Source organism: Amphiura filiformis, chromosome 15 (genome assembly GCF_039555335.1).
Source record: "Amphiura filiformis chromosome 15, Afil_fr2py, whole genome shotgun sequence".
Lineage (NCBI taxonomy): Eukaryota > Metazoa > Echinodermata > Ophiuroidea > Amphilepidida > Amphiuridae > Amphiura > Amphiura filiformis.
The window spans coordinates 42,266,787-42,280,737 of NC_092642.1; the positions used below are offsets into that span (position 1 = coordinate 42,266,787).

At 38.0% G+C, this 13,951-nt stretch overlaps 1 protein-coding gene across 2 annotated transcripts in view; it reads right to left on the bottom strand.

Annotated features, from left to right (window-relative positions):
- Positions 1-13,951, bottom strand: part of LOC140171656 (uncharacterized) — a 55,565-nt gene that overhangs the window by 3,803 nt on the left and 37,811 nt on the right. For both annotated transcript variants that reach the window (XM_072194950.1, XM_072194949.1), the window contains 9 exons: positions 13,461-13,576; positions 12,776-12,832; positions 11,481-11,597; positions 9,667-9,708; positions 7,800-7,895; positions 6,877-6,961; positions 5,786-5,937; positions 4,393-4,635; positions 1,840-2,916 (listed from right to left, as the gene is read on the bottom strand). In XM_072194950.1, the coding sequence (XP_072051051.1) occupies positions 1,840-2,916; positions 4,393-4,635; positions 5,786-5,937; positions 6,877-6,961; positions 7,800-7,895; positions 9,667-9,708; positions 11,481-11,597; positions 12,776-12,832; positions 13,461-13,576 (1,985 nt within the window). The remainder of the gene's footprint in view (positions 1-1,839; positions 2,917-4,392; positions 4,636-5,785; positions 5,938-6,876; positions 6,962-7,799; positions 7,896-9,666; positions 9,709-11,480; positions 11,598-12,775; positions 12,833-13,460; positions 13,577-13,951) is intronic.

The following is a 13,951-nucleotide window of genomic DNA, read 5'->3' on the forward strand; positions in this document are numbered from 1 at the left end:
TGTTCAATTTTTTTCCTTTTTACAGAGGGTATGATAGAGGTATTACTGGCAACTCTGCCAAATTACAGCTCAGTAGGCCACGTTGTTCACCTGATCTTATTGACATGAATATTTTGTGCCATTCTTGAGCAGTGCTGAACTCAGCCACTGGCAATTACGCGCACTGTGGCGATGGACCAATTTTGACTCGCACTTACAGGAAAATGAAATAAGTTATGTTGCTGTAATTTGCAAGATAGTTACAAAACATAATTGGCATTAACATCCCCAATTTTTACAGAAAAATTATGAAAATAAAAGAATGAGCTCAATTTAGAAATGTCTGTGCAAGCAGTGCACAGTTGAGCTCCCTGCATGTCTATGGGAGTGTTCTAATCAAGTTGATGGTTCATTGGTCATCCCTACTACAATACAACAAAGACTGCAATAACGAAGAGAAAGGACAATGATTTCATGGGGGGGGGGGGGGCTCACTCGAATAATAAAGTGGTACCCATGCTTGTCACAACATCTCAAGATTTGACCCCGTATTCAGGGGTAGCAAATTTCACCCCTAGTTGGCGTAAGATATTAGAAATGTTACCCCTAATTGGTGGAAGACACTAAAACGGACCCCTAAATAGCGTAATGTGTAATGATGATTTTCTCACTTAATATGAGCACTAATAAAGAGAATACACTGGAACTACATTCATTCATTTTCTTTCTTTTGGTTTAGTACTTTGTACCCAAGTACCATCTCTAGAACCATTCTATTTATAGGTTAATAACTGCGCATTAGTTATTTGGAGGGCATTGTGAAAAATCTAAACATTTTGCCTTTGGAACCGAGGAATGCGCCCCTCGGGATATTCCAAGGTCCAAAGCAAAATGTTTAGATTTTTCACAATGCCCGACATATAACTGATGCAAAGTTATTAACCGAATTCATAACCGTCATTTTTAACTCATCACTCAACCAAATCTCAAGATTTTATTCTCTGAAATTTGTTGAAATAAACAATTTTTATCAAAACGTATATTTCGCCCTTCAAAAAGTCGAACAGGCTAAAACGGACTTACCAATTACAGCACTGCGCAACACGCTATGTGCAAATATGGTAGTTGCGCGTGCGCGTGAAGTGTTCGGCGCAACAGATGCGCACTACGCGGAAGTCATTGTACCGCGTAAGCATACGCGGAGGTCATTGATGGATATCAATAGCCTCCGCGCGGTATTACCAGCGGTGTGCGTAAATCATCTAACGACCAATTTGATTGGGACACACATATGGCGTGATACGCGGAGGTTATGAATCCACCTTATGACGAACACTCTGTGAATAAGTGACCCTTAACGTCGAAGACTGGTTGAAATTACAATTCTAAACATCAGAGATTACCCTTAAAAGTACCCCTTTTCCTACTAAGACGTCGTCAATGCCAGCAGGTCAAAATTGACCCTTTTGGATATTTTTTTGTGATGAGCATTCATACCAAATGATATCCCAAGTAACTCCCCCTGAGGTATTTAACACTTCATGTACTTTATGGGAATTAAACCAGGTTAAGGGAGTGTAAGATGAGTTAATCAACTACCTACCCTGATCCACTTTGTGCTGGGCTATTCTGGTTGAAATCCATATACCCCCTATGGAAGACATGCCCTTAATCTTCCACACAGGGAGTGTTATTTTGGGTTCTTTGAATGGCTGACTCATTTGAAATTCACACTCCCTGCATCAGAGATTAATAAGGTCATGTTTTACATGGGGGTGCCTGGATTTTAAATGGAATAGCCCATTATTTTTCACATAAATCTTAAATATATGATTAAAAATTCTCAAATTTGCAACCTACCTGCACAGCACATAACAGATGAGCTCTGTACACCCTGACAGTTTCCATAAGCTTCCCATTGAGATCATCTACTTCCTTCTGTAACCTCTTCTCATCTTTCTCTGGCATTCCATTCACATGGCTAGTAGCCTCTTTCTGTTTCTTCAGTTCATCTTTCAACTTTGCATTCTCCTCAAGAACCGTCTTATACCTCTTTTTATCTGCAGTTGTATCTGCTATCCCTTTGGGTCTAGCGTCCTCTCGTAATCGCTCATTTTCACTTTTGAGTTCGGCAAATTTCTTCGCATCCTCGTCCCTCCCTCGTAACTCAATTTTACACTGATCAAGCTCTTCTTGAAGCTTCAAATTTTCAGCGTCTAATTCTTCTACATATGTTGAAAATTCTTCCACATCTTTATCTCCCTGAGCTTGCGCAAGTTTTTTATATCGTTTCAGTTCGGCGTGTTTCTTTGACATTGCATCTTCTTGTCGCCTAAGAGCACCCTGTAATCTCCAATTTTCTTTCGTCAAGAAATCCAACCTGTCTCGGTCTCCTTGGCTACCTTGCAAGGTACCTTCCTGAGACGAAACTGTCTCTTTTAAAGTCCTATTCTCCTCCATCACTTCATCGTACTTGGCTTTACTTACACTCCCCTCATCTCCATTCCCATGATCATCTCTCTTCAGCCTGTGCAATTCTTCAGCTAGCGTCTCTTTTTCGCTCATCAAGTCCACAAGAGTCTGTTTATTTTTCCGCGCTTTATCGTTCTGAGTAGCGATAGCTTTAGATTGTTTACTTATCATATTTTGTAACCTCACACATTCCTTTTCGAGAGTTTCATATTCCTGCGTTTTTGTTTGTATCACTTCACTTTGCTGAGTGAGTTGATCTTGCAGCTGCTTTTTCTCCGCCACCGTCTGCTGGCATTTTTTGTGGAGTCTTTGAGTCTCCTCTGACTGATCAGCCATGCTTACTGTGTATTTATTGATGGCTCCTTCTAGTTCGGATTTTTCTCGTAACAAATCCTTCAACTGCTGGCTACTATTCATGGACATGCTTCTTTTCAATCGATCATTATTATCTGTGACATGTGCAAGCTGGGTATGAATAAAAAAAAATACACTATGTACAATTATTTGTGATTAGACAATTTTCTGATTCACACAGGTATAAAACCAATCTAAGTGCAGTAGAATGTAATAGCTGCCAATTGCTTTTAATTAATAACACATTTTGATGTAAATAAATGATGCATAATGTGGTCTCTGAACTTAATATTTGGACTTTATTGATGTATTGCTTTGTCGACAACTTGCCGATGTCGGATCTTGAGATTTGACGATTGTTGACAATGAAAATTCTACTTGACAACAACCCTATATCTTAGGTTAGCTTAGTGGTTATCAGGAAATTAATACAAAACAACAACAATTTACAGTAAAGGTGTTTTACATAAGGCAGCTATTATTACATTGCATTGCACTTATGATGGTCATGCACTCTGCCCATGAACTGTAGGGAACTTTCAAATCATGTTGGGAGCATGTTTGAGAGGCACCTCCTGAGACAATAGCACCAAAAGGTTCTACACGACTCAAAGAGAGATGTACATGGCTGGCATGTAGAAATGCCCTCCATCCCTGTTGAGCCTGCTTCTCCTCAAGTTTGATATGTGCCACTTCTTGTACCCCTCTACCAAACTAGGATGTATCTTGATGAATTTGGTTTCCTTGATGTTGATGTTGTTAAAATTATTTGCGTTGAAAAAAAAAAAAAAAAAAAGAGTTTCTGGCTTCCATAATACAATTTAGTGGTATAGGCCTACACGGGCAACATTTCAAATTGCCCCACTGCTCCCAAACTACTTAACTGAGACATCACTGAATTCAATCATATATCGTGGATCAGATGGCAAGAGAGTATGACCCACCCATATCAATGCCTCAGATCAAGGTAAGTCAATCTTCAGAGTATGTAAATTGTAGGATAGGCTTTTATGACGGGAGTTCATAACAATTGGTATGTTTTTTAGCAGGTTCTACATCGGACAAGTTCAGAACTGTCAAGCTTTCGTCAGGAGTAGCTCCGACTTCTTCATGACAAAGTACCTACGAATGAGACATGTAGGCTGCCCCTTGCCTACTGGTGGCTCTGAAAGAGCCGTCCACTGAAGACTGTCTCTTGTCAACAGAGAACAAGCAGGTCTCGCCTATCTGCTGATGTTAAAGGTTTTGGTGGCTCTGAAAGAGCCGTTCACTGAAGACTGCCCCTTATCAACAGAGAACAAGCAGACCTTGCCTATCAGACTTCATAGTATGACTCTTGTTACTCCCATTGAATTTTGCCCACATTGTATGAAATAGGAGTAACACTATAAAGGTTGGCCTACCAGGTCCAAGTGCACACACAACTTGCTTTCCAATAATACATGTATCTAAAGAACACACAATCACAGATTCAGTTTGAGAATCTGAATACAAGTATATTAGTTACAGCAGTCTTAGAGCATTAAAAAGACAGGTACATTTCCTACATCTCACTGTTAAGCCTTATTAAGAAACAATAAGTATTACCTTTTCTGTTGTACTAGCCATTTCATCAGCCAGCATGGCAAGCTGTTCCTGCATGATGCGAGACTCCCTCTTATTACTCTTCTGTAATTGTTCATATTCATCTGCAGGTACCATCTTATTATTTCTCTCCTGCAACTCATCTTTCAAATCGGCTATTTCTTCTTCAAGATTAGTGATTCTAGACTCTGAGCTTTTCCTGAGGTCTTCGTATTCTGACAGAGGAATTGTTTCTGTATTGCCAAACTATTGGGTAAAAAGAAAGAAAGAAGAAAAATGGTCTCAGTTTAGATATTGATGTATTAACTCTACACTTTGGTGGTGTTGCTAGGATAGCCAAGCAGGGCAATGACAGCCTTTACCCCTCTCCTCTTCTCTCACTTGTAAATACTAAATATCAATTCTACTTCTTGATAAAAAAAATCCCATTTTTGCTCACACATTTTGCAATTTTGTAGACTTTTTATGAAAATTGTTTTCATCATTGCATTCTACAGGGTGTCCAAGACCGATCTATACTGGGAAAGTTTAATATTGTTAGATATGAATAGCCTTGCGTAAAAGTGGTGAATTCCAAGTTTTGACAAAGCAACCTATTTTGAAAATCTGAAAAATGACTACCCGTTCAGCACAAAGATATAATAGTGAAAATTATATTTGCAGCAAGTTTCCTTCAGCAAGTCATATCCTCTGTATAATGACATTCTGGGTAAAAACTGTGGTTAAAATCAGCATTTAAGCTCTACATCTGTGCCAAATGTTGTGTATTTCCTGTAAAATAATTCATGATTTCGTATTAGTGGGAATTTACAGTTTCCATCATTTGGATAAAACTGCCTGTTTTAAAGGGATATGACCAGATCCCCCATTTTTCTTCACCAAAACTGCATTTTTTCTCATTACTTCAGTAATGTTGTACTGTAAGGTATACAGAGTACCTCTTGTCTGGAGTTTGGTAGTGACATCAGTGTCTCTACACAGCTGCATTTTAAGTGTGTCAACAAATCACCCTTGCATGTGTGTACACACGCTCTGGGGAATAAGGTAAATTCTGGCAATTCGACATAACCAAAATATGCACCTATGTCACAACCAAACTTGCAAGTGAAACATGGTATAGCTATTAAAACACTAACCTAACTCACTTCCAAGGTTATTAAAAAATTGCAGCCCAAATCGCAGGTCAAACAATTAAAAGGTCTCCCGATTATTCTCTTTACCATTGGTTCAGGACCAGGACCAGGAAACTACCAGAAGTCATGGCAGACAATATTGAAAGGTTGCCCCATTTTTTTACTATTGATTTCTATGGGACAGGATATTGCCCATTGTAAATTTTTTTTTCAAAAGTCGCCCAATTGGGCTACCAAATTGCAGGTTTGGCAACCCTGTTTACCTCTAGTCTCCTTTTAAGATCTTCATTCTCCTGTTCCAAGTCAGCCACCTGAGTTTCTAGCTTGCCAATAATTTTGCTGTCTGATCCTGCAGATCTAGTCCTGCTGGTGTTCTTTTTGAGAACTTTTACTTTGCCAGGGGACATACCAGTAGCTGTCAACAAAAGAAAACAATGGATTTATTTCACTTGTGCCCACTCCAGTTTCACACAATGTGAAGATGGATTGGGGGTATTCTGGTTGAAATCCATACACCTCTATGGAAGATATGACTTCAATCTCCTACAAAGGGAGAGTGAATTTCAATTTGGGTTACCTGAATGGGTGAATTGCACTCTACACACCTGTGTGGGAGATTAAAGTAATTTCTTCCACAGAGGTTATAAATTTCAACTGGAATACCCCATTCCAAAAGGTTGCTTCATGAATGATATAACTTCTATGTCTAGGCTAAAACTGAAAAAATAAATGAATTTAAGCTAAGTTTCATTTCATTTTTTTTACATTTCAAAACTTTTATTAATTCCAGAGGGAGGCTACATTTGTTCTGAAAGATTCCCTTTAAGACTTTCTGCTTCGTTACACATTTTTGATATATTTTCTTGCTCATAGGCAAAAAAAAGGGGCAATGATTGCACACAATTGTGTCTACATCTCACTATTCTCTCGGTCGGGGTTGTTCCATCTATTGCACTTACCCATTTCTCACATCTGTCAAAGGGGACATCCTCGCAAAATCACTATCGATTTGTACAAGGCTTTTCTGTTCCATTCAATTTTCTCAGCACAGAAAATACCAATTTGCCTTTTCTTTTGCAATTATTGGAAGTTGATTTCCCTGATAAAAAAATCGAACTTTTCTGAGTATTTTATCAAGAGGTAGTTATTTTATAGCATGTTTTTTTATTCCCCCTATTGAGCGCAATAATAAGCCGTCCCCTTCGTCCCAGAGGGCATGAGATAGAACAGCCAAATCCTAGCAAAAACAACCAATGCCATGAAGCAATCTATTACAAAAGACACCGTGCTGACCAACTGCCTGACCTTATCAATCCCTTTTGGTTTTGATTAATTAAATCACAGATAATCTTACATGGTAAGTCAAAGAGGTCTCCTCCATCACTGTCACCCCAGCTATCGTTGTCTGCATCATCTCCATCATCATCTGTAATTCCACCCTAAAACAGGAGGGGAAAACACAAAATGGAAGTATACAAATATTGAATGTTTATGAGTACAATGGTAAGAATATTTTCATGCGGTGAAATATGGACTGTTCCATTCAACAAGGCTTTACCTACACCTATAATTGGAGAGTCAAGGTGGTCAATGTGCTCGCTATACTCTCACGTTTGTCAGTGTTGCCAAGGTAGCATCGCGTGAGATAGTGAAAATAATCAATAGTAAATATTTTCAATTGAATGGTATACAAATTGATATCTTGATGATTGTTACCCATACACCCATTCCAAACAACTGAGGCTTGACTACCCATTCAAATTCTTATGTTGTGGACTCTTAATGATATTGCTAGTGAATTAACATTATAAGCTAAAGGGGCTATTCCATTTTAAATCCACACTATAATTAAAGACCGAATTAAAAAGACGAATTTGTGTCTGACGTCATGACAAAGGCGCGCCGTGATTGGTTGCTGACCTGCGCAGTATGGCATTTTTGGTCTGATTGACAGGACGTCATACGCAAACTAGTCTTTTTAATTCGGTCTTCAATTATACCCCTGTTGAAGATTTTGGAAATATCTTAGGGGGAGTATGAATTTCAAATAGAATGACACATTAGCAGCTTCGTTTGAAATTCACCCTCCCTCAATGGAAAATTCAGGTTAAATCTTACTCAGAGAGTGTACAAAATTCAAATGGAGCTGGAATGTGTTCATTCCATTTATAATTCATACTCCCCCTGTGGCAGATATTTCCGAAATCTTCCACAGGGGTAATGTGGATTTTAAATGGAATAGCCCAATGAGGTGATGACTGTAAATCATCTACTTACATCAGACTCTAGTCTGGCCCTGAGTGCTGATAATTCTTCGTTGGCTTCTGTGTTTCTCGTTTTTTCTTTAGCTAATTGAGCTTTCACTGTTTCAAGCTGTAGGATAAACATTACAATTTAACATGTTACATAAATATTATATGTGACGTGTCATGTCAAAAACAGACACTTTTGGGCAGGTTATCAATTTTGAGGTTTTTACGTATGTTAAATATAGAGGTATTTTGCTCCACAACGCCATTTTCCCAAATGTAATCAGACATTCCTAAGCGAAGATATTGAATTTGTAAGTTATGGCATTATAAAATTGGAAATTGAGATATCGGCCTTTCAAAATATTATTGACAATGTTAAGAGTAGGAATGACCTTGAAAAATGTCTGAAAAAATACAAGATGCCAGTTATATTCTGGTCTGAAACTATCAGACAATATTTTAAACACCATTAACATCACAAATTTGCAAAACACCCAAATTGTGAAAAAATCACCCCGGGCCAATTTTTGGCTATTCTCCATTTACAATCCTGCCCAAAAGTGTCTGCTTTCGATATACCATGTCACATATGGGATGACTATAAATGGCAAAGAGATTAGATCCAAGGAGAACCGACTCCACCATGTTTGTGTGTCACTCATGGAGGGCAAATAGTGTACTTCTGGATTATGGGAAAATCTTTGTAACACACAAGCGATGAAGCGCTTTTGGAAAGTGATGGGAAATACCCGAATTTTGTGATGCATCGCTTGTCGCTATTGCATTTATACTTATTATGGTGTTAGCGATTGCAGACGACAATTAAAATATTCTAAATGCCACAAAATACATTTTTAAAACATCAGTTGCTGTCAATAATTAAGTAGCAAAAAAATAGATCCAGTTGGTTGTATATGATTGGTTGACGCATTCATGTGTCAAGCAATATCGCTGAGAAGTTGAGATTTCTTCAACTTGCAAAAGCGACGTCGTTATTGCCTCAGCAATTTGAATCGATTGATCGGCTTGATGCTCTGGAAATGGAAGTAAACACTGAGCATGTGTGAGAATCACTTTCTGCAAAAGCGATCTAGTATAAATTCAGCTTAAGACTCAAATCAAAAGATGTTGTGGCCTTGTGCCTATAAATGTCAAAGGTGCACTAGTTTGGTCTCCAATGCATGACAAACCAATATGACAAGTTTACATGGTATACAGGGGCAGGGTAATTCTGAGACTGTTCTCTGTGGTCACTTTGAAAATGGTTAGATCAGATCAGGGGTCCCCCAATGTGGATTTGTAAGGCTACCCAGGAAGAAGTTTGGACAAGTGACATGATTTTGACATTGGGTAATGAGTGGTCTAACTTTCAACAAATGAGGTCACTTTCCAAAATGGCTGGAAACACCCAAGTTAGGTCACAGAATTTTTTTTTTTTTGTTCTAGTCCAGATGATTTTCATAAATTGTTTTTTACTTCTTCAATTGACGTAAAATTAGCATTGTTGGTAGTTTTCAGTCTTTTCCAACAGTAGCTCAATGAAAACAAAGAGGCCTGTTTTCTTTTCTTTTTTTTTTTATGTGCCATTCTCTGCGGGATAAACCCCCTAGAGTAATACAAAAAGACTTGACAGTAGTGATCCTTGTATTCTCATAAACTTATCTGTACAGTTTTCCTACAGCATTCCAAAGTCTTATATGTTTTGAAAATCTAAGAAAAAAATCTGAAAAGTCCCAGAAATTGAGGCAGGAGGGGATGAGAAACAAAAAAATAATTTTATACGGCCTTGCTATACCTTACACAGGCACTTTTTAAAATGTTGCACATAGCAGACTCATGTCATTGTGTTAAAATTTAGGTTTTAAAATATAAAATATAACTAACACACCAACCTCATTTTCATATTCCTTGTTATGTGAATTCTCCTTGACACCCTACAAGCAAAAACAATCAAGGGATACAATATAGATTAGTTGTAATACGCACTGCAAATGTGCTTATTTTCAGATCATCAAATTTCAGACCTTTGCCAATTTAAAGAATCACATGCTTGTTTAATCTTACTATAAATAGGCTAATGTTGTATCTATCTATCTATCTATGTGTATAAAGGCTCCGTCAGTTTCGATCCAAATGTCGCCAAATTCATACGGGACATTGAAACATATACTGAGACAGTAATGCGAAAATTTGGTTGAAAACGGCCAAGAATTGGCTGCAAAAACCGTGAAAATATGGGTAAAAACGGGGCTTTTGTTATGAAAATCGGTTACCAGCCTACAGCGTCACTGCAGCTGGCCCGGCAGCAGCGTCGGCAAGCGCCAGCGTCGCGTAATCGCATTACGCAAATTCAGCAGCAGAACGCGGCGCAGAGCCACACGACTTGCGAGCCAGAGACCAGTGGACATGATAATACGGAAAGAAGGAAAAATAAAGGACAAAAAGGTACATGGACGGGTCACAGGATACCGGGTGAACACGTCCGCAGACACGCTATGAGAGGACGTAATAAATACGGGAAAAGATGAGTGTTGTATAAACAACATGAAGCGGTACTATAAAGAAAAATAAAATTTAAATGAGGACAAAAAGGTACGAGTAATTAGGCCAACAGGTTAAAGTAACTAAATGAAACGGGAACGAAACAAAGAAGGAAAGAAACTAATCAGGAAATGTAAGAAAAAAAAGAAGCTAAAATAATGAGAACAGAAAGTAAAAAAATATGGAAACGGGAAATCACAAGCAGCAAATAAAAAAAAAAGATGCTAAAAGGGAAATGTAAGAAAGAACAGATTTAGAAAATATTGGGAGCGGGTTAAATAAATAAATAACATGGAAACGGAAAATCACAAGCTAAGCAGAAGAAACTAAAAAAGAAAATGTAAGAAGAGACAGATTTAGATAAATAAAATGTACCTTTTCAATGATTCTACCTGTTCAGTAATTCTTCCTGTTATAGTGAACGCTCCCATTTACTCATCTAGCGGGGACCCGCGCGAAGCGTGGGTATCCCGCTAGTTGTGGTAATTTGTAATCATATATGTGCCCATCCACCACAAACTGGTCGTAAAGTCGGCATTTTCCATTTTGAGATACAATCAAAAACAGTATATGGATTTCTATGTAAAGAATATTAGGAATTTGTCCTCTGATGAACCAGAACTTCACTTCCAGATGTCGGATGAAGCTGGTTGAGGTGTCATTTTAAAGCTGAAAGCGCATTCTGTCAAAATCGGCAATAAACAGAAAATGACTTAGAGCCGACTTTACTACCACTTTGTGGTGGATGGTCACATATAAGCCTAGTATATAGACACTGAAGAACAATTTGCAATTTTCAAGCAAGTTTGTGCTAAAATAGGAAGGCATGGAAAGCAGACTCCAAATTAGTGGACTCAAGCAATGGGACAGTAATGCAGGACAGAAAGATGTGGAAAGCCATCTCAGTAAAGGGATACTACTCAACCTAAAATAAGAATGGGCTAATCCAGTTGAAATCCACACACCCCTATGGAAGATATGACCTTTCCCATTTCAAATCTACACACCCTGTGTGGGAGATTAAGGGATTAAGGTCATGTCTTCCATTAGGGGGTGTAAGGATTTCAAATGGAATAACCCAGTCATCAAAGACACCTGCTCAGCGTTGGCCAAGGCGGATGTTTACTTAATTTTGTAATCATTTGTTACAGTTAACATGACTTACCGATGTTAACTGTTGAATGTGTTGCTCCATTGATGCTATTCTGTCTACTGCTTTCTTGTGATCTAAGTTGACCTGTCTCAACTCTTCATTCAACACCTCATTCTCTTCTTCCAATTCCTATATATATAGTATTACAATAAGATTCAAAGGAAAATCTTTAAGAATGAGGTCAGGTCAATGATGGATAAATGAGAGTATGTTCAGTATGCACACAGTCCTTATCACTGAATTATACAGATTCTACGAAAAAGGACATAAAACCAAGCCTAATTACTGGAAATTATCCCCATTTGGCTAATTTCACTCCCAGCCGGCCAGACCCACCCGAATAATAAACAACAGTGGGTAAACCAACTGATAGAAAAATGTTATGATGTTATTATGGAACCTGTTGGGCACTTTTCACACTCTGTTGACAACTTTATTAATAGGCAATCAGCAGGGGATAATTGGAGTGATTAATGGTTTTAGATTGATTCCTTTTTTGTAGGAAAACTGAACTATTTTTTTGTAAAGACAACTAATGTGGGTATAATTAATTTGTGAACAGATCATTATGTGCACACATGTTTATGATGCTGTAATGTACACACAACCAATCTGTATAATCATCAAATACGATATTGTATCCAAGCTATCTGAGCTTCCACAAAGTACGCATGTAACCTACCTCAACACGTTCAGCTACAATACAACATTGTCTGGGACTTATGTATTTCAAAAGCAACCATGAATACATTTCTATCATCTGTATGCAAATTGCAGTTGAGTCTATGATGAATGAGAACCTGTTTGCGTGCTTTTTGTTTGGCGAGTAGTCCATATCAATATTGTTTAAGACTCCTCAGCAAATAAACAAAAGAAATCAGTCCCAAGTATCACTCCATGTTGGAAAGTTGCTCATGGACAGTGGTGAATGCTGGATGGGGGCATCACCCCCTTAAATCTGCAAAATCAGCGTATTTTCTTTGCCAAATTTAGGCTCTCTGTACCTCCTAAAAAGACCACCTGCGTTCACATCACCACTGACTACAAATAGTACACCTCGGGCATTTTCAGCAAAGGCCGTAATGGAACAACAATTGGCATCTTAATACATGAGTATTACATAGCTGCCAATATAGCACCTACTCTGTGTAATTGGCACAAAACATTACACCAAGATTGCAAGAAAACACTTGAAATTTGTCAGGCACATGAAGAAAACTCAGAGGACACTACTTTTCGCCTCCATGAGTGACACACATGACAGATGCCAAGCTCTCCCCATCTAATTTCTTTGACACATGACTCACCTTGATTTCATTACTATCATCTCTTGATAACCCATTTGACTGCTTGACTTCCTTTATCTGAAGTTAAAAGAGAGAAAAATTGACTTTCAGCAGTAGCAGTGCCACAATTTTTTTCAAGAGGAGTAAGGGGTGAGCAAAGTAAATTTCAGGCAGAAGGGATCAAAATCTGAAACTTTACATAACATTGGGAAATTTTGTCCCAAATAGTGGAATTTCAGAGATTTTTACGCTGGTGACAAATGTCCTCTTGTATGTGTGTGTACAAGCCACACAGGATAGGTTAGCGCACACGATTAGAATCTGCCACTGCAAAATCTATCATTGCGTTTCTCTCAATTTGAGATAAGACATATGTGACATGATCAAGGGAATGAGTCATATGTTGACCCTGGTCGACAAAGAGGACATTTGAAGCTTTCAGAAACTGAAAACCCCATGTTGATACAACTTTTCTTTGCCAACTTACATCAATTTATCAATCGCTGAAAACAATATAAAACAAAAGAATTTTAACACTTTCTTTGCCATTATCTCAAAATCAATATTAGCGACATTCGACTCATTTCCCTTGATCATGTCACATATAAGCATATAGGTTCCCTCATTCTTAGAATAAATCAGATAAGATTAAATTAGACTAGATGAGATTAGGTTAGATAAGACTAAATTTATGCATCAAACCAACCTCTTGTTGTGATAGTACTGTTACAGGTGATTCACTTCTTTCATTGGTAACTTTGAACTCAGCAATATAGTCCACTGCATCTGCTTTGGGCTCATTGTCATCTTCATCATCATCACCTGGATAGGGTGAAAAATATCCAGGAACAACATTTGATTTATATTCAAGACCAATTTCTCATAACTCAACTTCAGACATGAGACTGACATTTTGTGACCAAAAAGTTAACAAAACAGTGTGAAATTGGGGGGTAAATAGCTCAAATTGGGCTGAAAAGTGAAGAAAATATGGAAATTTGAGCAACAAAAAAAGTTGAGAAGTTTCAGGTCTGTAACTTTCTGCTGTGCTTCATAACTTGCCTGCCAGCATTGTGCCATTTAATTTGAAATATGCCATAGACTTGTGTAAGATTTAAGAAGTCTTCCACAGAGGGAAGGGATGTTTTTCAAATGGAATTGGCCAGGGTTATTTATTTTGAAACCCATTCTCCCTCT